The 25,160-nt window shown below is 42.7% G+C and overlaps 1 protein-coding gene across 4 annotated transcripts in view; it reads left to right on the top strand.

The window, feature by feature from the left end:
- Positions 1–25,160, top strand: part of LOC146510903 (stonustoxin subunit beta-like) — a 360,716-nt gene that overhangs the window by 77,908 nt on the left and 257,648 nt on the right. For 3 of the 4 annotated variants that reach the window (XM_085172837.1, XM_085172836.1, XM_085172841.1), the window contains exons 1-2: positions 15,155–15,233; positions 22,800–22,931. The exons of the other annotated variant lie outside the window; for it this stretch is intronic. In XM_085172837.1, the coding sequence (XP_085028963.1) occupies positions 22,843–22,931 (89 nt within the window). In that variant the 5' untranslated portion in view covers positions 15,155–15,233; positions 22,800–22,842. Of the gene's footprint in view, positions 1–15,154; positions 15,234–22,799; positions 22,932–25,160 lie in introns of those variants that run through there. 4 annotated transcript variants of the gene reach the window in all.

Raw genomic sequence — 25,160 nt, 5'->3', positions numbered from 1 at the left:
TTACTTGCTTCTTGTTCTAATTGCACTTAGAAACATGTTGTGTCTTTAACCTGTCACAGCTGCCCAGATGTTGCTGCTGAGAACATGTGGAGCTGATTCATGTAGTCATGTGTCTGTGAACAGCCAATCACAGGAAGAAACAGCTGAGATGTGCTGAGTGACACAAGAACTGACAACAAATGTTAAAGTTTCAGTTCAAATGGTCGTTTTGTTTGGAGGGACTGTGAGTGGATGGAGATCCTGGTCTTCCTCAGCTTTGAGTTCTTCCTCTGTTATGAGAACCTCAGGGGGAGAACATGTGCTCACTCTCAGCTGCTTTAACAGGAAAGAAGCTCTTTTAGATCAAAGCTGAGAAACTGTTTGTAACAGCGAACTCTGTCACCTTTCTCTCCTCAGTCTGCTGCTGGACGCTGTCAGGCCCATGAAGCTCTGCTGTAAAGGCTTCCATGTCCCAGGCTTCACCTTTACCTGCTGACCAATGGGAGGCGTGGCCAAAACAGCGATGGGGAGTGGAGCAGCAGGTAGGAGAGGTGAGCCTCTTGTATGCAGCCTGTTATCTGTGGGACCAGGGAGGACGTGACAGCAGATGTTGCTGATTCAACATCTGTGTGACAGCTGGAGCAGCACAGTCTGTAGGACACAACTGTGCATGTAGGAGACACCAAGCTTTACATGGTCTAAGCAGACGACTGACTCAAGCAGCCTCATTACAGGCTGCTGGCTACAAGCACATGAACACAGTGACTGGTTTCACTGGTGTCTGTCCCAGTGTGTGACAGAGGGCAGAGAGCAGCATGTGGCAGAGATACAGGAAGTCACAGGCAGATCCAGCCTGCACACAGCGTTTCCTCTGGGAGTTTCACAACACACCCTGTTTGTGTTTCTCACTAACATGTTGTAGTTTTTCCTGCACACAGCAGCACTTTGATCATTTCTCCTGCTTTTCTTCCTTTTCTAGCTTTTATACACTGACAGTAAAACAAAACTCCAAAGTCATCATTTGAGGAGCTTCTTAAGAGTTTCTGTGAGTTTAGTGAAGTCAGCCTCTCAAAAATAAGTGTGTGTGTGTTGATCTATGTTAGCTAATGTTCAGAGAGGACTGCACTGATTTAGCATCCAGGTGAGCAGTTTATGAGCCAACAGCGGAAATTTAGCTGTATTATTGTTGTTTAAATGTAATAATTTATGATTTCATGTTCCAATATTTCACTTTTCCCAACGTTTTGTTATCATTTGGTCTAAAAACCATGACAAACAGCAGTGTTACAGTTGTTAGCATTAGCTGCTATAGAGCACTCTGTCATTGTGTTGGTGTTAGAGACATGAACATATCTGAAACTATGAACATAGTTTCAGATGTGCAGCAAACCCAACTGTCCCTGTGGTTTTCCTGCTGTAGACATTATCCCCATGATGCTGACGTCCTCTGGTGGGACGAGGTCACACGTTTATGGATTCAGATGCTAACTGGACCAGACTGGTGTCAAACTTTTTGCTATAAAAGCAAATCAAAGAAGAACATGTTGAACCTGAGCTGTCTGTAGTGGTGATACCAACACCATGGCAGCCTGCACATGCTGACCCAGGGTCAGTGTTGAACCTATAAGCTGTGTTCTCATAGTTCAATATGTCCTCACTGCACAGATCAATGACATCAGAGCTGTAATGTTGTCCCCGTCTCACTAAAATTTCTGACATAAGGTGACTTTTCTGGGTGATTCCTACTCCAGGGTCACCAGTTTGAATCCCTCTGTTACTGCTGGGAACATGCTGCTTAAGTGCCCTTGTGCAAGGCCACATCCAGCTTATGAAGCCAACCCTGGGCTCTGCTTGCTGGCAGTGACAGAGTAGATGAAACAGCTCAGTGGATCCTAACTCAAAGCTAACTCTGTCATGGATAAGTGAAATAAAGCTGACTCACCCACAGCTGCACACAAACACCTCCAACACCTACAGGTCAGTAGATCCACTGCTGTCTCTGATGTTCTCAAACTTTGCCTGTTCAGCGTTTGCTGCTGCTGACTTTGAAAATCACACAGACATGGAATCAAATATATCGACTCATCTTAGACTAAAGAGAAGCTCGGCACTGCTCACAAAACTCAAACACAAAAGGCTTTTTAAAGACAACAATCACTTTAACTGACACACAAACATGACTGAGTACAGAGGAGCTGCTGGTTTGAAGCCACAGAAATGTTCAAATGTTTAAACACACTGGAGCGTTGCTGCCATGATGCATTTGTGCTGCTAAGGCCACACCAGTTAGTACCAGTTAATCTCTGACCATGGCAGCACAGTCTTTCCAGTACAGTGATGTTGGTGGGGACAATGGGGACTGTACTGATTGTTCATTGGCTGTAAGCCGGTCACATGGACGTTTAACTGGTGCTTTGATTGCTCTGTAGTCTGTTGTGCCTGTGAGCTGGTCCTAAAATGAGACAGATTATAATTGTCACCATTCTGTTAATGACTCTTATTATGTGCACTCTCCTCCACTGTAACACTAAACACATTAAACCTTTATTTTTGTATAAAGTCAGGATTCATTTATTGGCTCAAACATTATACAAAAGTAGATTTAGAAGCTGAACAGAACTGAAAACATTTAAAGTGACAGTCAGCACAAATCCAGCTAACATCTCCATTCAATCCATTCAATTCATTTAAAGTCATTATAACTGTGACACACGGTTTGTTACAGTATTAATCCTGCCTGATGCTGCAGGGCAAACATCATAAAACAGGCTCAGCATTTATTTCCATTATGAAACTTTATGAAGGTTTTATCATTTAAAAACAAACCATTGTTCTGTAGTCGTCCCAGGACTGTTGGTCAAACGTTCTCTCCACATGTTTAAGGCTGAGCTCACTTTATCGTCTCCCTGAAGGAGAAAAGCAGATGTTACTAAACATCACAATAAAACATATGAAATGGGTGCACATGAGGAAAGAAGCCGCCTGCATTGTTAAAGCGATGCAAACATCTTCACACATAAAGCAGCAACACCTCTCAGTTTAGCAGCAGCTGGTAAAACCCACAGTGATCTTGGAGCCTCCCTGAAGGACTCGTTCATCAATAACTGTCAGGAGGATGATTAAACCTTCTGCACACGTCCTGTAGTTACACACTCGGGAAGAAAGACGACGTCCTCGCTCTCTAACATGATCTGTGTTTCATCCAGGACGCTCAAACACAGATTAGTTTCCAAATATTAGACGCACTGGTTCTTCATGCGTTTCTACCTGAGCACTCAGAGTCATTTATACAACAGGCCTCATTCACCTATTGGTGCATCTGTTTCTGTGTTTGGCTGTTTCCATCAGTGCCTGATGTTTGTGATCTTTGATCTATTCTGAATTCTCTCTTTGTAACAAAAATATTGTTTGGCTTCTTTTGCAAACAAGGCAAAAGAATTTGAATGGATTCATTTACTGATCTTACTTTTCTAATGCAAAGCCGTCCTTTCAATGCTTTATGAATAAAACCAAACAATATTTTTAAATCTTTCCCAAAATATAAAAGCTATTAAAACCATAAACTTCTGCTCCTTGTTCATGTGATTCTTCTTCTAGACTGTGTGTAATTGTTATTGCTGATTGTCAATTGTCAAGGCAGAAATTATTATACAATTCAATTCAATTCAATTTTATTTATATAGCGCCAAATCACAACAAAAGTCGCCTCAAGGCGCTTCATAGATACAGAGAAAAACCCAACAATCATATGACCCCCTATGAGCAAGCACTTTGGTGACAGTGGGAAGGAAAAACTCCCTTTTAACAGGAAGAAACCTCCAGCAGAACCAGGCTCAGGGAGGGGCGGGGCCATCTGCTGTGATTGGTTGGGGTGAGAGAAGGAAGACAGGATAAAGAAATGCTGTGGAAGAGAGACAGAGATTAATAACAGGTATGATTCAGTGCAGAGAGGTCTGTTAATACATAGTGAGTGAGAAAGGTGACTGGAAAGGAAAAACTCAATGCATCATGGGAATCCCCGGCAGCCTACGTCTATTGCAGCATAACTAAGGGAGGATTCAGGGTCACCTGGTCCAGCCCTAACTATATGCTTTAACAAAAAGGAAAGTTTGAAGCCTAATCTTGAAAGTAGAGATAGTGTCTGTCTCCTGAATCCAAACTGGAAGCTGGTTCCACAGAAGAGGGGCCTGAAAACTGAAGGCTCTCCCTCCCATTCTACTTTTAAATACTCTAGGAACAACAAGTAGGCCTGCAGAGCGAGAGCGAAGTGCTCTAATAGGGTGATATGGTACTACAAGGTCATTAAAATAAGATGGGGCCTGATTATTTAAGACCTTGTATGTGAAGGAGCAGGATTTTGAATTCTGGATTTAACAGGATGCCAATGAAGGGAAGCCAAAACAGGAGAAATCTGCTCTCTCTTTCTAGTCCCTGTCAGGACTCTTGCTGCAGCATTTTGGATTAACTGAAGGCTTTTCAGGGAGTTTTTAGGACTTCCTGATAATAATGAATTACAGTCGTCCAGCCTGGAAGTAATAAATGCATGAACTAGTTTTTCAGTAAGGTTTAACTACAGCCAGCTTGAAGGCCTGTGGTACATAGCTGATTATTAGAGATAGGTTGATCATATTTAAGATTGAAGAATTAATTAATGGCAGGACTTCTTTGAGCAGTTTTGTAGGAATGGGGTCTAAAAGACACGTTGCTGGTTTGGAGGAAGTAATTATTGAAGTTAACTCAGAAAGATCAATTGGAGAAAAAGGGTCTAAGTTAACATCAATGGTACTAAGAGTAGCTGTAGATAATGTTACATCTGTGGGATGATTATTGGTAATTTTTTCTCTAATGATAAAAATGTTATTTGTGAAGAAGTTCATGAAGTCATCACTAGTTAACGTTAAAGGTGTCACGATCCTGGGTCTTATGACCCAGCGTTTTGAGTTTTAGTTCATTTTGATGTTTTTAGTTTAGGTTTAAGCTCATTAGATTTCTATGTTCATTTGCTTATTATATTCCCCTTGTGTTTTCAATCCTTGTGTTAAGTCTCCTTTATTCTTCATGTGTTTCATGTCTGTTTCTTATGTTGTCAAGTTTATGTAGTCATGTCAGTGTTTCATTGTTTCCTATTTTATTTTGAAAGAGGTCCTGTGCTTTGGTGGTCTGTTTTGCTCTTTCCCTGTGGGCGTCATTATGTTCATGTTGTGTCTACTTTGCCTTTCTGTCCCATGTTTCAGCTCGCTATGTTCTGTCTCAGTTGCTGTTAAGTTTACATGTTTTGAGTTCAGTCAGTGTGTTTCCTGTTTTACTTTGAAGGTCCACGTCTCATGTGAGTGTTTCTAGTTTTGCTTCCCTTGTCTCGTCCAGCCTGATTACTCCCAGCTGTGCTCTCCTTCTGTGTCTCATTCCCTCGTTATCCCTCTGTGTATTTAAGCCCTGTGTTTCTCTTTGTCAGTGTCGTAGTCTCCCTCATGGCTGTGTTTCAGTTTACCCATGTCCCAGTTTAGTTTTCCTTGCCATCCTGTAATAAAGCAGCGTTTTGAGTTTAATTCCGGTGCGGTGAGTTTTGCGTTTGGGTCCTTTTCCTGCCTGGACACAGCCAAAACATGACAAAAGGGATGGTTGGCTCAGCAGAGCTCTGACTGTTTGTCAGCCTGGCTACAGTGCTGAAGAGAAACCTGGGGTTGTTCTTATTTTCTTCAATCAGTGATGAATAGTAAGATGTTCTGGCTTTGTGGAGGGCTTTCTTATAAAGCAACAAACTATTTCTCCAGGCTAAATGATGATCCTCTAAATTTGTGACATACCATTTCCTCTCCAGATTACGAGTCATCTGCTTTAGGCTACGTGTTTGAGAATTATACCACGGAGTCAGGTACTTCTGATTAGAGACCTTAGTTTTCACTGGAGCTACAGTATCCAGAGTCGTACGTAGTGAGGAGGTGAAATTATTAACAAGATGATCGACCTCTGTTGGGGTAGCATTCAGATAGCTGCTCTGCTCTGTGTTGGTACAGGGCATTGAATATATACATACATACATACACACAAAGAGTACCTTGCCTGTGCGTTTTGTAAGTGTGTGTGTGTGGTCAGAGTGCGACCCCATAAAACTTCCCTAAACCTGCTGGTCTGGAAGTCTAGCAGTTCATCTAAACAAAAGGCACTTAGACTAGAACTGACATAGGCACGTTTATCCTACCATAAAACAATAAGAGAAGGTATGCCCTCTCCCATGCTCTCAGAATGTGGGTGTGAATGCCAAAACACTCTGGAATGCACACAACGTCTCTGCAGACTACTAAGGATCAAACCTCTATCAATCTACAACTAATTATAAAACTCTAAGCATATATAAGTAGATATTTCTAAGCATAAATGACAATCAACAATACAAATCTAACATTTCCCCCCCGTTTTGACAGTTATGCTAGAAAAGTCCCATGTTATGATTACCTTATGTCTGACAGTGTCAATGCAAACATTTTTATACTCAGCATATGTCAAATCACCCTAAATTACTGTAAAAACACACAGTTTGACAAATATATTAGCAGTTATCCAATTTCTCATTGATCTCATTCAATGGTAAACTTCATCCTACAAGCAAACAAATGAATTGTTAATAGTTAAAAGAGAAATGAACATTTTCAAAATCATTCCAGCTTGGTGGTGCTCCTCCTCTAGACATGTAAATCACACGTCTCTCTGCAGAGGGGTTTAAGTTCTGCAGGGCGTCATAAATGTCTCTTCCAGGTGTCCATCACTGTCCACAGTACCAGAGTCCAAATGTATGTAGAATAGAAATTCAAATATACCAGTTGGTTTTGTTGTTTGTCAACACGTGTCTGTGAAGGTTCTCAGTCATCTAGGTCATCGTAGTCAAAGGAGTTTGCAAAGAAAAGCGTCTGGACTTCTTTAAGTTGCTTGAAGACATTTCACCTCTCATCCGAGAAGATTCTTCAGTTCTAAGGTCAAATGGTGGAGAGTCCCAGATTTAAACCTAGTGGGAGTTTCCCCCCAAAGAGGGATAAAAGGACCCCCTGATGATCCTCTAATCACATGAGCCAAGGTATGAAAGCGGGTGTGGGTCCCAATCAGCCAGAGTTTCGGGTGAGCTCATTGTGAAACCTGGCCCCACCTTGTCATGTGATTTCCTGAGGTCAGATGGCCCAGGATGTGAGTGGGTGTTAAGGCGTCTGGGGAGGGAACTCAAAACTGGATTATAGATGGCAGACAGTTGGTGTCGTAAACCACCGCCTCTGTTCAAAGATGGAACAAGATTCATCAACATCAACAAAACACTAAATATAGTTTAATGCATGAGGCTGTTTCAGGACCTTGAATAGAAATGTGTCGTACCTGAGCTGGTTGAATTTAACCAGTTACATGACATAATTCCTCTTCCATGTGGGAACAGAATCTAAAGACAGGAAGTAGCCACTGTCAGCATCCTGAATACCCAATAAGAATCAAATCAGGCCAAACCAACAAACCTTTGGGTCTCGTTTTCAAAGGTGCATGGTCGGCAGCTTCTGTCTCTCCTTCCATCCACTGTTGTATGTCTTGCTCTGAAATAGTCACTTGGACAAACATGGAAGAGAAAACATTTTTGAAACCTAAAACTTACCGGCAACCAGTTGTTTTGCCCCGGCTGTGCTAGGTGACAGGGGAGGTAACATAAATGACCCCAGAGAAAGGAGGGTCAGATTAAAAAACACAAGGTTTATTACCACAACTGAAAACCGTTAGTAAAAAGACTCACTAGGCAATGAGGTAATTTAAACAACAACAACAAAAAAAACCCCAACTCTGATATATTCAAATAACACAAGAACACTAATCATCTCAAAGGCAGCAACTCCAAAACAGAGGCTCAAAAGGCAGTGGAACAAAGGCAGAGGCAGGAGGGACCTGCATGCAGTTGGGCGGGCATAGATCCCTGGCCAGCCAATCAAATCAAATTAAATCAAATCAAATCACTTTTATTGTAACATCACATGTGCAGGTACACTGGTACAGTACATGTGAGTGAAATTCTTGTGTGCGAGCTTCACAAGCAACAGAGTTGTGCAAAAATACAATAACGTAGAACAAGCAAAATATAAGAATGGCTAAATCTGAGACTAATAAATATATGTACAATATATAATAGTATATGCATTACTGGATGTGTATACTAAATATGTTTTTCTACGTGTGTGTGTGTGTATACATATTTTACAAATTAAATACAGTAAAGGATAAAATAAAATGTATAAAAATATACAGAGTTGGTTGAGACATGTGCAAAACAGTGGCATTAATGTACAGTATGTAGTGCATAATGTTAAAGTTCCAGTAGTGGAGGTGAGGTGTCTATGAAGTGTTCAGCAGTCTGATGGCCTGATGGAAAAAGCTGTCTCTCAGTCTGCTGGTTCGGGACCGGATGCTGCAGAACCTCCTTCCTGATGGAAGTAGTCTGAACAGTTTATGGCTGGGGTGACTGGAGTCCTTGATGATCCTCCCCGCTTTCCTCAGGCACCGCTTCCTGTAGATGTCCTGGAGGGAGGGAAGCTGACCTACAATTAGCCGTTCAGAGCACCGCACTACTCTCTGGAGAGCTTTGCGGTTGTAGGCGCTGCTGTTGCCGTACCAGATGGTGATGCATCCAGTGAGGATGCTCTCAATGGTGCAGCGATAGAAGGTCCTGAGGATGCGGGGGCTCATGCCAAATCTTTTCAGTTTCCTGAGAAAGGAGAGGCGCTGTTGCGCCTTCTTCACTGTTTTGTTTATGTGTACTGACCACGTAAGATCCTCAGCTAGATGTACACCAAGGAAGCTGAAGTTGCTCACTCTCTCCACAGCAGCTCCGTTGATGGTGATGGGGGGTGTGTACTTCTCTGCACCTCCAGAAGTCCACTATCAACTCCTTTGTCTTTGCGACGTTGAGGGTGAGATGGTTGTCTTGACACCAGTGGGTCAGGGCGCTGAACTCCTCCCTGTAGGCCGTCATCGTTGGTGATAAGACCCACCACTGTAGTGTCATCCACAAACTTCACAATGATGTTGGAGCTGTTAGTGGCCGTGCAGTCATAGATGTAGAGTGAGTACAGGAGAGGGCTCAGTACACACCCCTGTGGTGCACCAGTGTTCAGTGTGATGGGGGATGAGGTGATGCTGCCCAGTCTGACCACTTGGCATCCGTCAGTCAGGAAGTTAAGGATCCAGCTGCAGAGGGAGCTGCTCAGTCCTAGATCCTGCAGTTTCCTGTCCAGCTTCAAGGGAACGATGGTGTTGAATGCTGAGCTGTATCTACAAACAGCATCCTCACATACGTGTCTCTCTTCTCCAGGTGTGACAGGGCAGTGTGTAGTGTCAGGGCTATGGCATCATCAGTGGACCTGTTGTGGCAGTATGCGAACTGTAGACGGTCCAGTGAGTCGGGTAGTGCAGAGCAGATGAAGTCCCTGACAAGCTTCTCGAAGCATTTGCTCACGATGGGGGTCAGGGCTACAGGTCGCCAGTCGTTCAATGAGGAGATGGTGGAGGATTTGGGTGCAGGGACGACGGTGGCAATTTTGAAGCAGGCTGGGACTACAGACAGAGAGAGGGAAAGGTTGAAGATGTGTGTAAACACTCCAGCCAGCTGAGCCGCGCATGACTTAAGGACTCGGCCGGGAATCCCGTCTGGACCAGTGGCTTTGCGTCCGTTCACCTTCCTGAAGCACTTCCGCACATCCTCCTCAGACACAGTGTGCACACTGACGTCATCCGCGGTGTGCACACTGTCCGGTCTCATGGTGTTCGCTGTGTCGAATCTAGCGTAGAATACGTTTAGATCCTCACACAGCAAGGCCGTGGTCTTTCTCTGTACTCACGTTTAGCTGCTTTGATCATCTTCCGGAGTTGGTAATGTGCATGTTTGTAGTCCGATGTCTTCACGTAGAAAAAAGCAGTGCTCTGTGCCGCCAGTGCCATGCGAACATCTCTGTTAATCCATTTGGGAAGGATTTAACTGTTCTGGATGGGACAACATCTTCCACACATTTTCTGATAAATCCGCAGACTGAAGCTGTGTACTCATCAATGTCATTTGCAGCCACGTGAAATATTTCCCAGTCTGCATGATCAAAACAGTCCCGCAGCATAGACTGTGATTGGTCCGACCAACAGTGCACCGCCCTCAGGGTTGGAGCTTCCTGTTTCAGCTTCTGCCTGTAGGCGGGCAGGAGCAGGATGGAGCGGTGATCTGATTGGTCGAATGGGGCGCGGGGGAGGGCTGTGTACGCATCCTGGAAAGAGGTGTAGTTCAAGTAGCCGGTCTCCACGAGAGTTGAAATGAATGTGTTGGTGGAGTTTTGGTGAAACTTTCTTCAGGTTTCCCTTATTAAAGTCACCGGTCATGATAAATGCCACCTCTGGGTGTCCGGTTTCCTCCCTCAATCACACCAGCTGTTGATCATGAAACACACACCACCGTCTCTGCTTTTCCCAGTAAGATCCCATGACCTGTCCGCGCGGTGCACGGAGAACCCCGGTAGTTGTATTGCAGAGTCCGGTACCTTGTCCGATAGCCAGGTTTCTGTGAGGCAGATCATGCAGCAATCCCGCATCTCTCGCTGGAATGAGATCTGTGCCCGAAGCTCGCACAGCTTGTTCTCCAGAGACTGCACATTAGCCAGTAATAAACTGGGTAACGCTGGTCTGTTAGTGCACCGTCTCAGTCGAACCAGAACGCCAGATCTTCTTCCTCTGCGTTGGCGTTTGCGGCCTCCAGGGAACAAAGGCGTCTCAGGTGAGATGAATGGGGGGTCTGTAAACGGAGGGTCCGTGTTGCAAAACTTGAACTACGGAAAGTGATGAGAAAGTCCGTCTTTTATGTCCAGTAAGGTTTGTCGGTCGTACACAAGGAGACATGTGCTACTCGTGAAAAAATAAAGGAAAAGTAAATCACCTGTGAGTCCTGGCACGCTTGAATTTCCATACAGGAAGGCGGGCCCACGTGAGGCCAGGGGCCATAACAAGTGAAGGGAGTAATGTGAGATCTTACTTGTGAGGGTTTAGTTGGAGGAAATTATCAGTAAACCATTGGTTGATTTCTGTCAAGCAATTACTTAAACTAGAAAAATGTGCATTTCCTGCGAAAATGCTGTGTGAATGCCTTGTAGTGGAATTGGAAAACAGCAGAGGGAGAACAATCTGCTGAAAAGAGCTGAAGAATGTGGAATTTGTGCTGAAAAGAGGTGAAAGACAAAAATTCAGCTGAAAAGGGGTGAAGAAGCTGAAATTTGTACTGAAAAGATGTGAAAGTTAAACTATCACCTGAAAATAAATGTTGCCACAAGCTGGGTTTGAACCCGGCCATCAGGTATACCGGGCATTTGCTTTGATTTTTGATCAAATTTGATTTTTCGTTTTTATGGGCCAATGGGGTATTATTTCTTTTCGTTTTTTAACGGTTTAAAGGAAAGGTGGTGGATTGGCCAGTTGGTCATGATCTACTCTGGGCTGGACCAATTACAGCCGAAGAGTTTGAACTTTAAAGTTGAGGTGAAAAGGAACGCGATTTGTCCTGTACTACTTCAGCTAGAAAGTTGCAAATTCAATCATGAAACTGATCAATGATCAGCTCATCGGCTTTTCTCTCTGCGGCAGAAAGAGGAAACCAGCGGAGGTCACGCTAAACAACAGCAGCACGTTTAAGCTTGATCAGCTGTTGTTAGAATGTATTTAATATTAATTTCTAGTATCAGCTGATGTTTGCTGGAGCCACAGCTGTAAAGTTGCTGGTAGGGATGGGTATTGATAAGATTTTCACGATTCCGATTCCATTTTCGATTCTGTTTAATGATTCGCTTCTTTATCGATTCTCTTATCGATTCTTTTTTTTTTTTTTTTTAAAAAAGGAGAACACTAAGGTTGATTAGCTTAGAACTTTGTTTTATATCTTCTCTTTGAACAAGATAGAAATTTAAGAGTAACATGGCCTTACAAACCCAACAGTGAGATCTTAAGACATCCGTTGTCACGGTCCTGGGTTAGTGACCCAGTGTTTTGAGTTTCTTTTGCCTCTGAGTTTTATGTATTATGTTCTTAGTTCTCTTTGTTGTCCCAGCTTATTCTTTAGTGTAGTGTCTTAGTTTGGTTTTCTTGTATTCTGTTTAGTTCTCTGAGTATTTAGTAGCTGCCCTCTGTGTCTCTTTGTTGTTGGTGTTTTTGTTGTTGTTGACAAGGTGTTTTTGTTGTTCTAGTTTGCGTCTGTGCTAATTCCTGTTTTACTTTGAAGGTCTGTCTCATGTGAGTGTATCCTACTTTGCTCCCTTGTCTCGTCAGTTCTGATTTCTCCCAGCTGTGCTCTCCTTCTGTGTCTCATTCCCCTCGTTACTTCCCAGTGTATTTAAACCCTGTGTTTCTCTGAGTCAGTGTCGCGTCGTCCCTCTTGCTGTGTCGATCTCCCTGTGAGTTTTAGTTCTTTGTTTCCCAGTTTAGCTTAGTTTACTTTGTATGCTTGTTTTTCTGTGACCAGCAAATAAAGCTGTGATTTTGAGTTCATCCCCTGCGTCTGTGAGTCCTGCACTTTGAGTCCTCATCTCCTGCCTGCCACACAGCGTTTCATGACATCCTTAAGAGATCAACAGCCTACGGCTCTTCAATGGGGTGTCACAGGGTCCTCGGGGAAAAAATTGTAAATATAAAATAATATAATAAATATTCTTCTGTAGCAATAACAAAGTATAACATAAATTATTCTGTAGCAATTACACAAGAATATCCAGCAATGTCCCTGCCTACAATTAAACACATTCACTTACCGAAAATCGGGGGCATCTGCTGTGGCAAATGGGTGCAAGCCTTTGACCACAAAGTTAGTCACTGCTCGGTGACATTCGTCTATCCTGGCCTGAAAGGAGACGCTACCGGTAGACTGCAGCGAGAACTGCCAGCATCTGAGCCAGACTCTGTCTCTCTAAACCTAATAACGCACAGTAATGGCAGGTTTTGTAATAAGGCCGATCGCGCTAACATAATCTGCACTGTTAGTTGATTATTTACCTGCCGCATTAACGGGAGAGGACGTGCAAACGTTACCGCTGCTGCTGGGTTGAGATTCACGAGTCGGAGCGGAATTAAAAACACGACATTCATTTAAGGTCATTGTGTGTTTTGTGAGCAAATGCTTTTGCATATTCGTAGTGTTTCCTCCCTTAAATTAAATATCTACTTTTCAAGTATTGCAAGTTGCCCTGTTGTCATCCTTCCTCGTAAAGTATAACCAAACTTTTGAGCGTTTGAGCCGCTTAGGCGCCGTGTTTCCTGCCAGGTAAATGACGTTTCGCAATGTGGTGACGTCATTCGGGGCGACTGGAATTGATAAGGGAATCGTTTGCAAAAATGGCAAACAATTCCAAGGAATTGAAACAGTGGGAACTGGTTCTCAACAATAACTGGGTTTCAATACCCATCCCTAGCTGCTGGTCATGATATCAGTTTGGATATGTGGTGAGAGGGAAACATGAAGATGAAACCAGGAGATGTCCTTACTGAATCGTCAGAGCTGAACAGGTGATGGAGAAACAGGTTTACCTTTTAGGTGACATGATAATAATAATATGTATGTGTTAGTCCCCGTAGAGAAATTAACTTAACTGTGCAGGGGTGGGTCGAGCAAAGTTTTGCCAGGGTAGAGCAAGGGGGACACAAAGAAATACTTTTCTTTCTTATTCTTATTTAAAATGTCTAGCTTAATAAATAATTTTCTGAATCTTACAACCAAAGTTTTCATCTGATGTAAAATGCATAGAAATCCATTATTGTATTCAGTAAATATTAAGCCTAGTTAGTATATACCCTAGTAAGTTATAGTATTCTTTCCTTTGGGAAGGCACCATCTGTGCAGTCTGCAATTCTGTTGAAGAAAGATGTTGAATCTATTTAATTACTGGAGAAAAATAATAGATTTCTGTGCATTATTTTAATACGTTCATTAAATTAAAATCGTTTTTTTCAATTAAGCATCTTGAGGCAGAGGGTGGGGGAGTGGTTCCCTATTTTTTTTTTCCTTTTTTGCTGGGAGTTGGCAACCCTATTAGTGAGGTATATGTAGTTATAAATTAGGTTGTTTTATATTTTAGCTAAGTACTGTTTAGAATACCAGAATAGGGATGATGGTGTAGGTTTAAGTTTATTATAAAGGCTTTATGGCTTTTCCTATAATACTATGGTGGGCCGGTCAGAAGTCAAAATGCCCAGGCTGATTTTTTTTGTCCCAGTCCAGCCCTGCCAGAGGTGGTCCATACATGGGCCAGCATAAGGCCAGTTGCAGACATACTGCTGGCCCTGTGCTGGCCCAGAACAGTTTCAGCTCTGGCCCCAGATATCGGCCTAATGAGTACCTTAATCAAGCCATGTAACAAAATGTGCCGGAACAGGTGAGGTGAGGAACACACAAAAGGTGGAGGGAAAAATTTCCTGTAACTGTCCCAGTTGTCAAAGTAGCTTTCCATTGAATCTTTAATATACAACAGCGCACCCCGATCATAAATACTGGTGGCAGAGACAAAATCAAGACACAGAACGGTAAAAATAATATTGCAGGTGACAATAACAGCCAGTATAAGTGCAGCCTGGATCTGCTCCAGCATCTGCTCAGAGAATGAAAGTTAAACGGATGATTCGATTGCCTGTGAGCAGCATGTGGGAGCAAAGCTGGAACACCTGAGGACAGGTTTGAAGAAGCAGGGAGTCAGTGCAGACAGAAAGCCTTAGAGCTTTGAAGGAGAGGCTGCAGGAGCACAGAGCATAGACTGGATATCAAAGATGGCCTGTTCGGAGTGAGTGTTTTTGGAGCGGATGGTGGAGCACTCAGTTTCTCAGTGGAGTGTTTCAGTCCTGGACACGGATGCTTGTTTGTTTGAAAGGACACAGAAGGCACTTTTTCCTTCTGTCCTTCATTTTTTTGTCCTCTGTGCTTATTCCACCTTATCTCCATATTACAAATAAAGTAAACAGTGTGTTAGAACTGTGCTGTGAAACGTTTGTTCACACTGGCAACTACAACAAGGTTTCAACTTTTTTATCTTGTCTTCACACATCAGCATGTGAACTTTAGTCTGACTTAGACTAACTGTGAGCAAGTCTGAGCAGTCAGACAACATATTTTCACACTCTTCAGGTGGAGTCCCGCCTCCTTCCAGTAAGCAGCTCACCTGTGTGTCCATGTTTAGTGTTTGGGTGTGGAGTGGAGTTTGTCGGTCGTGTGTGTGTTTGAAGAAACCGTAAGTTTGCTTTTTGTTTCTGCTCTCTGATGTTTGGACCTGATGTCCAGCTCTTATTTCAGGACAAACTTTGATCATTCTTGTGTTTGAAGACAAATCCACATGATTATAGATATATAGATTATTGACTGACTGAATCTACTCTGGTTATCAGTCAGTAACTCTGCACTGAAACATTTGTTTCTGTGATAAACAGGTTAAATCAACGTGTATAGACCAAACAGGCACTGATTAATACTGATGGAACATTGTTCCTCCCTTTAATTGGAAACAACCAGATAAAATCAGCTTGTTTCTAAAAACATGACATTCAGGTTTTACTGAAGTGACGCTGAAGAAAAATGAAGCAAAGAAACTCAGTTGTGGTTTACTCAAAGTAATGTCAATCAGAAGAAACTGCACATTTAAAATTGTGCACATCTGCATATGAAGGCTGACTTACATTCTGCAAAAAGTAAAAGAAAAATCTTTAGACTTCAAAGCCAATTTGTTTGTTTTGTGTTGCTGTCAATTGGTTCATTTGGATCTTTGTCTTCTTATCAGTGGATTTAATTATATATGTAATGAAGTTCTTAGTGAATCATGACTTTAATGTCAGAGTAAAGTCTCACAGCCTCAAACACATTTATACCTCTCCCTTCATGACCCAAGAATATGTAAGATGTGTACAACAAGGTTTAAATAACCTGGTTAGTGTTCGCACACAGACATATGCACAGTGTGACAAAGTCAAATATGAGGAAGTGTTCAGTTAAACATTCCTTTGCTGACAGCTGATGATTGAGAAGAACTGGTGGAATGTTTAGAGCAGAACAGGAAGTGAGACATTTTAAGTTATTTAACATAAAGTAAATCTGTTGTATGATCAGAATTAAACAGTAAATAAAATGATGTCTCTTAGTGTTTTTACAGTTTTTGTTAAATAACATGTTGTTACTGTTGATGCCTCACAAAGATCAGGTATGTTGCAAACTGAAATTGTGCTGCATGCAGTTACCAGTTTTTCTTGTTTAAACTTCCATGAAGAATGTTAAATAGATGAAAACGCCTAATATAACAACTTTTCATTTTCATTTATATTATCCCTCTAGGTAAAATTATCAGACATTACTTTATTATTTCTTATCATCGCTATGCTAATGACATTCAGTTATACTGTTCTTTCAATGCTGTAGTTTATAGGCTTATATCGTTAAATGGTTATTATGACACAGTTTTAGGTCATTTTATGGAGACATGAAAAACTAATAACAGGTGATTTAAGACGTAGCAGCGAGACAGAGCCTCACTGAGATTCCAATTTAAAATCTGGTATGTAGTTTGAAGTTTGCACTTTCCACACGTGAAAGTGTAAACTTCAAACTACATACCAGTTTTTAAATTGTGTTGATAGGCCAAGAAATACCCGAGATGATTAATATGATTAATTATATTTGGCGTACTTGCACTCTTGTCACGTTTACTGCAAGACGAGATGATAAACACCGGACTTTCTAAAGACAGCGCTCGCATTGCAAACGAATCCACACACACACAGGGACATCTCAGGCCCTCCAAGGTATGGAGCCCTATCTCCTCCCACCACTCTCTCTGCCAGTAGCTGACGCCCTCAGACATCGTTGCATTGGTGGTTCTTGGTGTCCGGGACTGCGCGCTCAGGTATGCACCGGCTCACTCCCGGTGGCTGCTTGTCATGGCTTGGGCCCCTTCGGGGGGTGGGGTGCCCTCAGCCTCTCATCCTGGGGCTCGGTCCACTCTGGCACAGCTGGATGCCGGCGGAGCTCACGGGACGTCACTGCAACCCCCTCTGGCTTCTGCTCCGCGGCTGCTGTGTGACCCCTCATCTGGGGCTCTCCTCAGCTCTTTCTGAGAGAGTGGCACGGTTGCCCCTCCGTTGGTGTTGGTCTCTTGTGCTCTGAGGGTCTCTGGATCTCCTCCATACCTGCTTCATGCCCTGGAGGATGGTGCTATGGCTCCCCACACCCTCTAGCAGATCATTACATAAAGGAACCTTTTGAATACAAGCGTGCTCATGCTCACAGGAGTACACACGGATGCTCACAGATGAAAACTACACCCTTTTTGGCTGCTACCTGAAAGCACACTGTGCACTGTCGATCTTTTGTATTTTTTGTCCCCCCACCTCAATTTTGTTTTGTGCCCTTTATCACTGTTCCTCTTCCCCGCTGTTTTTCTTTCCCTCCCTCTCTTTCTTTCTCCCTTTCCCATCCCCCAATCATGTCTGTCCCGTATGTAACAACTGAAAATAAAATAAAATAAAATAAACAGTTAAAACAAAGGTCAATCAAATGGACCGATATGGCACGGCCGGGATGGTCTACCTGGTAAAGTAAATTCGTTGGGTATCTTTCTTGGCCTTTAGATAATTCAATAATTTAGGCAAAAAATACAAATGGACTGATGTAGAGAAGGAACATCTCTATCAGTGTTTTTTTGTCTCCTGATTTACATGTCACTTGTGTCACTTCCAAGTCTCAGAGATTACTGGAGGCAGAGTCATATCTTGTCTGTGCCCCTTCCATCCAAAGTGATGACGAGAGACAGGTTCCGCAGCATATTTTGGAACATCCACCTCAGTGATCCTGAGGAGGATCTAAAAAATGATGCAAAGAAGAAAACATCAGGCCATGACAAGCTTTTTAGAATCAGGCCACTATATGACGAGATCCTCAGTGCCTGCCAGGCTTATTACCACCCAAGGAGGGAGTTTTCAGTAGATGAAATGATGGTGGCACCCAAAGCAAAAACTGGGATGACACAATATATGAAAGACAAACCAACTAAATGGGGGATTAAAATGTTTATATTGGCTGAATCAAGAAGTGGCTACACCATCAGCTTTACCATATACACTGGCAAGAGTTAAACTGCAAGTGAGCATAGGCTGGCCTATGACGTGGTGATGAATCTTATTCAGCCTTCCTGTCTTGGCGCTGGATACCATATTTACATGGACAATTTTTACACAAGTCCCAGACTGTTCCTGGACCTGACAAGAATGAAATTTGGTGCATGTGGCACCTACAGGGAAAAAAGGAAAATGGTGTCCCAAAGACAGGGCAGATGCTCTGAGCAGATAATGTCAAAGGGGATCTGTGAGATGGATCAGAGAGGGCCCACTTGTTTTTGTGCAGTGGATGGACACACAGGAGGTGTCTGTGTGCTCCACCACCAATCCTGCATTTTCAGGGGAGAAGGTGAAGAGAAAGGTGAAGGATAGAGATGGGAACTGGGCTACGAGAGAAATCCCCTGTCCCACACCAATCATGGCATATAACAAAAATATGGGTGGGGTTGACCTGTCTGACCAGTTCATTCAGTATTATTCCACTCACAGAAAAACTGCCCACTGGTACAGGACTATGTTGCTGCATTTTTTGGATATTGCGACAACAAATGCATTCATCATGCATCGTGAGATGTGCAGTGCCAAGCAGGTTCAGCCCATGAAAACACGAACACAGTGTACAGTCGAGTTTTAATAGCTTACTTATAACTGGGCTCGTCAGGCACTCTTTTTGGCTGCAGTGGTTACTATTATATTTACATGCTTCCAGCTCCCATTTCTGGTCGGTGACAACTCGTACTTTCGACTCTCCTTTATCTACCTCCCTCACACTCACAGACACATTGATGATCTCCATCAACTCCCCACGCTGCCACCTACAGAAGTTCTCTGACGACTCTGCCATAGTTGGCCTCATCACAGGTGAGGACGACTCAGAGTGCAGACAGTGGACTCTGGACTTTGTGGACTGGTGTCAGCAGAACCACCTGTTGATCAACACCGGGAAAACCAAGGAGTTGGTGGTGGATTTCCGGAGACGCAGACCCACCACACTGACACCGGTGAACATCCAGGGAGTGGACATTTAGATAGTGGACTCTTATAGGTACCTGGGTGTTCACCTGAATAATAAACCGGACTGGAGCCACAACACTGATGCTCTTTACAGGAAGTGTCAGAGTAGACTCTACCTGCTGATGTGGCTGAGGTCATTTGGAGTACAGAGAACTGACCCAAACTGGTAGGGGTCGAATTCTGGGGGGAGGTAATCCTTGATGTGCTGAAGGACTAGTCCAGGGGTCAGCAACCTTTAAAACCCAAAGAGCCACTTGGACCCGGTTTCCAAGCAAAAGAAAACACTGGGAGCCGCAAATACTTTTTGAAATCTAAAATGAAGATAACACTGTATATATTGTTTTTTTTTTTTACCTTTATGCTTTGTGTGAACAACTAAAGTAAGTAAGTAAAGTTTATTTATTAAGCGCTTTTCACAGACAGGCAGTCACAAAGCGCTGTAAACAAATATTAAAATGAACAATACAATCAATAGAAACTAAACACAATGTGAAAGATCAAATGTAAATAATGTAAAGAATATAAACTACGTAGATCAACAAAAGGCTTGTGTGAACAGAAAAGTTTTTAACTAATTAAAAGAATCCACAGAGCAACTAACGTGTGTTGCTTAAATCCATGAAGTGCTACAGAGAAAATTACATTTTATTTATGTAATTAACACATTTTGAACTCTTAAAGAAATATAACAAAGGAAAGCTGAACTAAAATGATCCAGCAAGCAAAAACTGTTGTGAGCCGCCACCCTCATATCGCCTTTGGGCTTTTGGAGCTTTGACCTGACTTTTTAAATAGTAATTGGAAAAAAGCTCTATGCTGCTAAAAAAAAATAGATATTTGCAAAATTCTGCCTAAATATGTATTTTACCTGGTTAATGTGTGTGGTGGGGCGTGGTCTGCAGCGCCGCTGTATGGGAGTCGGACGCACCTGAGCGGCACCCGCAATCACACCTCGCCGCCTTAACGTCTGTGCTCTCTCTGCTGTTGTGTTGTCAGGCTGTGAGCTGCAAAGCTACAGCCTGCTGTATGCGTACAGCAACCGTGTGTGAATAGTGGTCAATAAAAAGATGCTGAAAAGCAGCGGGTCAGCTGGTATGAAGTCACTTTCATCTTTACGCAGGACTGTAAGCTGTCTGTGAGGCGTGAGCGGTGTTTGTTTTTAACATAGTTGGTGGGGAATAGCTGCCGACATAATGTGAATCCGAAGACCCATAATTGGCCTACCTGGGGTTGAAAGTCTCAATAAATGAACGGCGTTTCAGCGGGTATACCGGCTTCCGCGAGTGTGACGCTTATTTTGAGCGATGAAAAATAATAAAATATAATTTCATTTTCATATTTCAAAATCACAATAATCTTCCAATTTAGAACTACAAGTTAAATAAAATACACTTCAGCTAAATACTTCTAATTTATTTTCCCAAACCACCCGGAGCCGCAGTACAAGAGAGCCGCATGCAGCTCTGGAGCTGCAGGTTGCCGACCCTTAGACTAGTCTCTCAAAGCATTTCATGATTACTGGCGTGAGGGTCACAGGGCGGCAATCATTTAGGCTGGTGATGGGAGACTTCTTCAGCACTGGGATGGTTGTGGCTGATTTTAGACAGGATGGGATGGCTGCCTGATCCAGTGAGAGGTTGAAGAATCTGGTGAAGATGAGGGTGAGCTGGTGGGCACATGCTCTTAGCACCTTGCCAGGTACTGTCTGGACTGGCACCTTCCTGGGGTTCACTGCACACTAGGAGTACACGTCTGACATAGTGCTCCGTTACTGTGAACATGTGGACTCTGTTTCTTTTGTGGTCTGTCTTGGCTTTTTTAATTTCCCTTTTCAGGTCAGCTCGAGCAGCCCTGTCCAGAGCTCTGTCACCTGACCTCAAGGCAGCATCGCGAGCTTGAGGCAGTGATCAGACCTAGCTGGTCATCCAGAGTTTTTTGGTTTGGGAAAACCCGAATGCTTTTGTCCACAGTCACACTTGCAGTACAGAACTTGATCTAGTCCAGTACTGATCCTGTGAAAGTTTCTAGGCCCTGGTGTTCAAATATCTCCCAGTCTGTCTGTCTGTTCAGCATGATAGAGAGCGCCGTGTTTACGTTGGCATTGTGTGGAATGTATACAGCCTTGATGATCACGACTGAATACAAAAATATTTGTATTCTGGAACAAGGAAAAATTTTATATCAAAAAGCTGAGTTTCCTTATGAGACTGTAGTGCATGGCCGGATGAGTGAGTGATGTGTGAAAGAGGTGACTGACATGGGCTGCTGCACACAGCAACAGAGAAGGCTCATCTGAGCGAAAAAAGACTGAAATGCTTCGCTATTTTTGTTGAGTAGACTTTTTTTGTATCTTAATTGGGTTCCGGAGGCAGTTTATAACTTTCGCAAAGATTGGGAGATTATTCTATTACGCTGCATTTTTGACATCTGGAGTCGGGTCTCTCATGTTCGCTCTGTTTATGTAGCTCTGTTAGCTCGATCATTTAGGCTATAGGCTGTTTACAGAGTAACATTAACGTTCGGTTAAAAAGGGTAAAACAATGCTTGTGCAGTTGTCACTCATTAACTTAGCTGAAACTCCTCACTTGGATTTGGGGAACCAAATAGAAGAGTGCTGCTGCTGCTGAGCCATCTGGCAGAAACATAAATAACATAACAGCCATTGGGTGTTATGTTATTTTCTTTTCAATGACGTTCCTTGTTACATGTTCATTGCTGGATTTATGGAAAAACATCAACTAATATTCCATATCCATAATTATTATAATGGATATAATCAAAGAATACTTACACTATAACGTTTTATAGAAGTGTAAGGCAAAAAAATGGATTTTTATGCCTATTTTGAATTTTACTCAAATACAAATACAAATACTTTTCCCTCCTCAACAAATACAAATACAGACACAAATACCAGCTGCTTTGCACATTTCTAGTTTGTACAATAGACTGCAGTATGACATCATTGATGCATTTGTAAATAAAGTCTGTTATGTACTCAGTGTCAAAAGTTGTTGTCAGTGGCAGTCCAGGAAGACTTCCCGGTCTGTGATGTTGAAGCAGTGACGCAGGGCGCTGTCTGATTGGTCGGTCCAGTGTTGAGCTGAACGCGTCATGGGCTGGTTGCTTTTCAGCTTTTAGGCTTTCAGCCTTTAGTCTGGCAGCAGCAGAATCGAGGAGTGATCTGATTTGCCGAATGGGGCGGGCTCTGTAGGCATGTGCGTACGGAGTGTAAACATGGTCTAAGATGTTCTTGCCACATGTTGGGAAGTTTATGTGCTGGTAAAACTTCGGCAGAACTTTTCATGTTGGCTTTATTGAAGTTACCAGCCACGATAAAAGCAGCCTCGGGGTGTAACCTTTCCCACCGGTCGATAATATCAAACAGTTTGTCCAGTGTACGTGTGGTTTCAGCATGGGGGGGAATATAAACAGTGGTACAGAATATAGCTGTAAACACCCTGGGCAGATAAAAGGGTCTTCATCTCATCATAAGGTGTTCAAGATCAGGAGAGCACCCTGACTAAACTATCTGTACATCAGTACACCACTGTTTGTTTGTCATTACGCACACAAAAACCTCCCCTACATTTAAGAATAAGAACAACTTTATTCATCCCGAGGGAAATTATTCTCTGTGAAAACAAAGACGTTGCAGTTCTTGATTTGTGTTTCCTCTGCAGGTGAAGGTAGAAAGTGTGTGTGAGCTGATGTGAATCCAGCAGCATGGATCAGTGTGAGGACAGAGAGGAGGGAGTCCCTCGCTCTAAAAGCACTCTGTGTGGGGAACATGGGAGCCAGACCAAAGCTCAGAGGTGAGATGACCATCTCTAACTGTCCATGACTCTTCTCCATGTCACAGCTCAGCACTCACATCACTGCTCCATCATTATTCACAGAAAAAACGTAGAAAAAAAACCGTAAACCTAAATCTGAAGGTGACCCCCAGCTGTGTGCCCATAAAGACTGAATTTTCTGAGTCCAGGTCATCTTTTTTGGCCAGGTGCTGGGCTTTAGGTGTTCATGTTCAAGTTTCATGTTTTCATGTTTAACTTAAGTTTTCCCCAAGTTTATTTATTATTAACATTATCTTAATTTGTTATGCTCTTCTGTTGTATTGTTTGCTCAGCTTGAAATCCAACCAAGTTCACTACAGCAATGGCTGACCATGATGGCAGCAGCATGTCTCCTTCTTTATTGTCTGCTTTGAATTTGTTGGGTTTTTTTTTTTTTACTATTTCAAATGGATTTTGTTTTTTCCAACAAGATTTTAAAGGGTATTTAAAATTATTCTGTAAATTTTTTGGAAAGTGACCTATTTTGGGGGGCCTCTGCGACTACCAGAAGTCGTCTGCACCACACCAGGGCCTCTGCTGCTAGCTGAGGCCATCTACACCACACCAAGGCCTGTAATACTGGTTGGAACCATCTACTTTACTCCAACACCTGTGCTGCTAGCAAAAGCTCATCTGCATCACATCCGGGCATGTGCTCTAGACTGAAGCCATCTACACCACATTGGTGCATGTGTTGCAGACAGAAGCCATCTGCTAGCAAGCCACCAGAAACTGAAATTCTGGCTGAAGCCTTACTTGACATCCTAGGTTTGTGCAGCCTGATGATATATATTTAATTCAGCAACAAAAATTGTTGTGTGTTTTGGATAATGGCTTTTTTTTTATAACGTTACTTATACTCAAATTTTCTAAGGTGAGCACATTTAAATGTGTGCTCATTCTGCAAGACATTCTCCCCAGATCTACATGCATAAATGCTGTGGTACATCCTGTACAATCTCCAATATATTTGGAACAGGACATGAATCTATGATTTGATCTACACAAAGATTTACCTCATCTCCAAAACCTTCTTGCTTTGTATGATTACAAAGTTAGTTATGAAAACTTCTGCTTAGTTTCAACACAAGTAGACTCCTGCGTGTTTTACTACTGCTCTTATCTGGTAATCTGCAACCTAACCCGGGCCCTGGGCTGCAATGTACTCAGACACCATCTGAATTTAAATCCTCAACTGGGCTGAAGATCATTCATTTTAATGTATGCAGTTTGTCACCCAAGATGGATGGTCAAGATTTTGGGTTCAATCAACAGATGCTGATATTGCTTTAATTTCTTAAACTTGGTTGTTTAAATATATATCTGATGAACATATTAGCATGCCTGGATGCAATATCTATTATATACATAGGCTTAAGAAAGGTGGTGTTGCTGCTTATGTTAAGTCAAAATTTGATGCCACATTAGTCCAATCAGATCTCAGGGCTTGTTTATGGACGCGAGGAAGGGATGACCCAAACGCAGGACTTGTGGATAGTGATGAAATGAAGACAGTTGATTATCAACACTGGATGAACAGAAGATGAACGAACACTGACTGGCTGGATGACTGAATGGCTGGCTGAACTGAAAGCACACACAGGAAAGACCGCAGTGACAACATCAATGACAAGACTATGAACTGATGAAACTGAGGGACTTAAATACGCAGGCTGAATGATGAGTGATTAGGGGAAGGTGAGTAAACAGCTGAATGTAATGTGACTAATGATAAATGGGAAGATAACTAGAACATAATGCACACAGACTAGGGCTAACACAATAAAACAGGAAGTGGAACATATGGAAGATAAACAGTAAACATGAACTAAAAATACCAGGTCAACGACCCAGGAACCCTGACATAAGAATCGATTTGTAAGCAAATGGAACTTTTGGCTCTGAATGTGAATAATGCAAAGAGTCTTTGCATAACAATTGCTTGTTGCTATAGACCTCCTGCTTCTACAGAAGCTCTGGATTCTATAAAGGTTTTCCTATCCATACTAAATTCTAGTGAGCTTGTTTTAGCTTAACCAGTTTTAATTCGCTCGCAAGGGGAGCTTGGTCGGCAGCACCTCTGCCCTCGAACTCAGAAGAATCCAACCCCGACCTCCACTTGCCGTCTTTTATTGAAAAATTCATACAGTGTAAAACAAGCACCACCCACTGTAACCCCCTTATGGTTATAAAAGAAAAGGCACTGTG

The sequence above is a fragment of the Neolamprologus multifasciatus genome, chromosome 9, assembly GCF_963576455.1.
Source record: "Neolamprologus multifasciatus chromosome 9, fNeoMul1.2, whole genome shotgun sequence".
In the NCBI taxonomy this organism is placed as follows: Eukaryota; Metazoa; Chordata; class Actinopteri; order Cichliformes; family Cichlidae; genus Neolamprologus; species Neolamprologus multifasciatus.
This window is presented reverse-complemented; position numbering and strand designations above follow the sequence as displayed.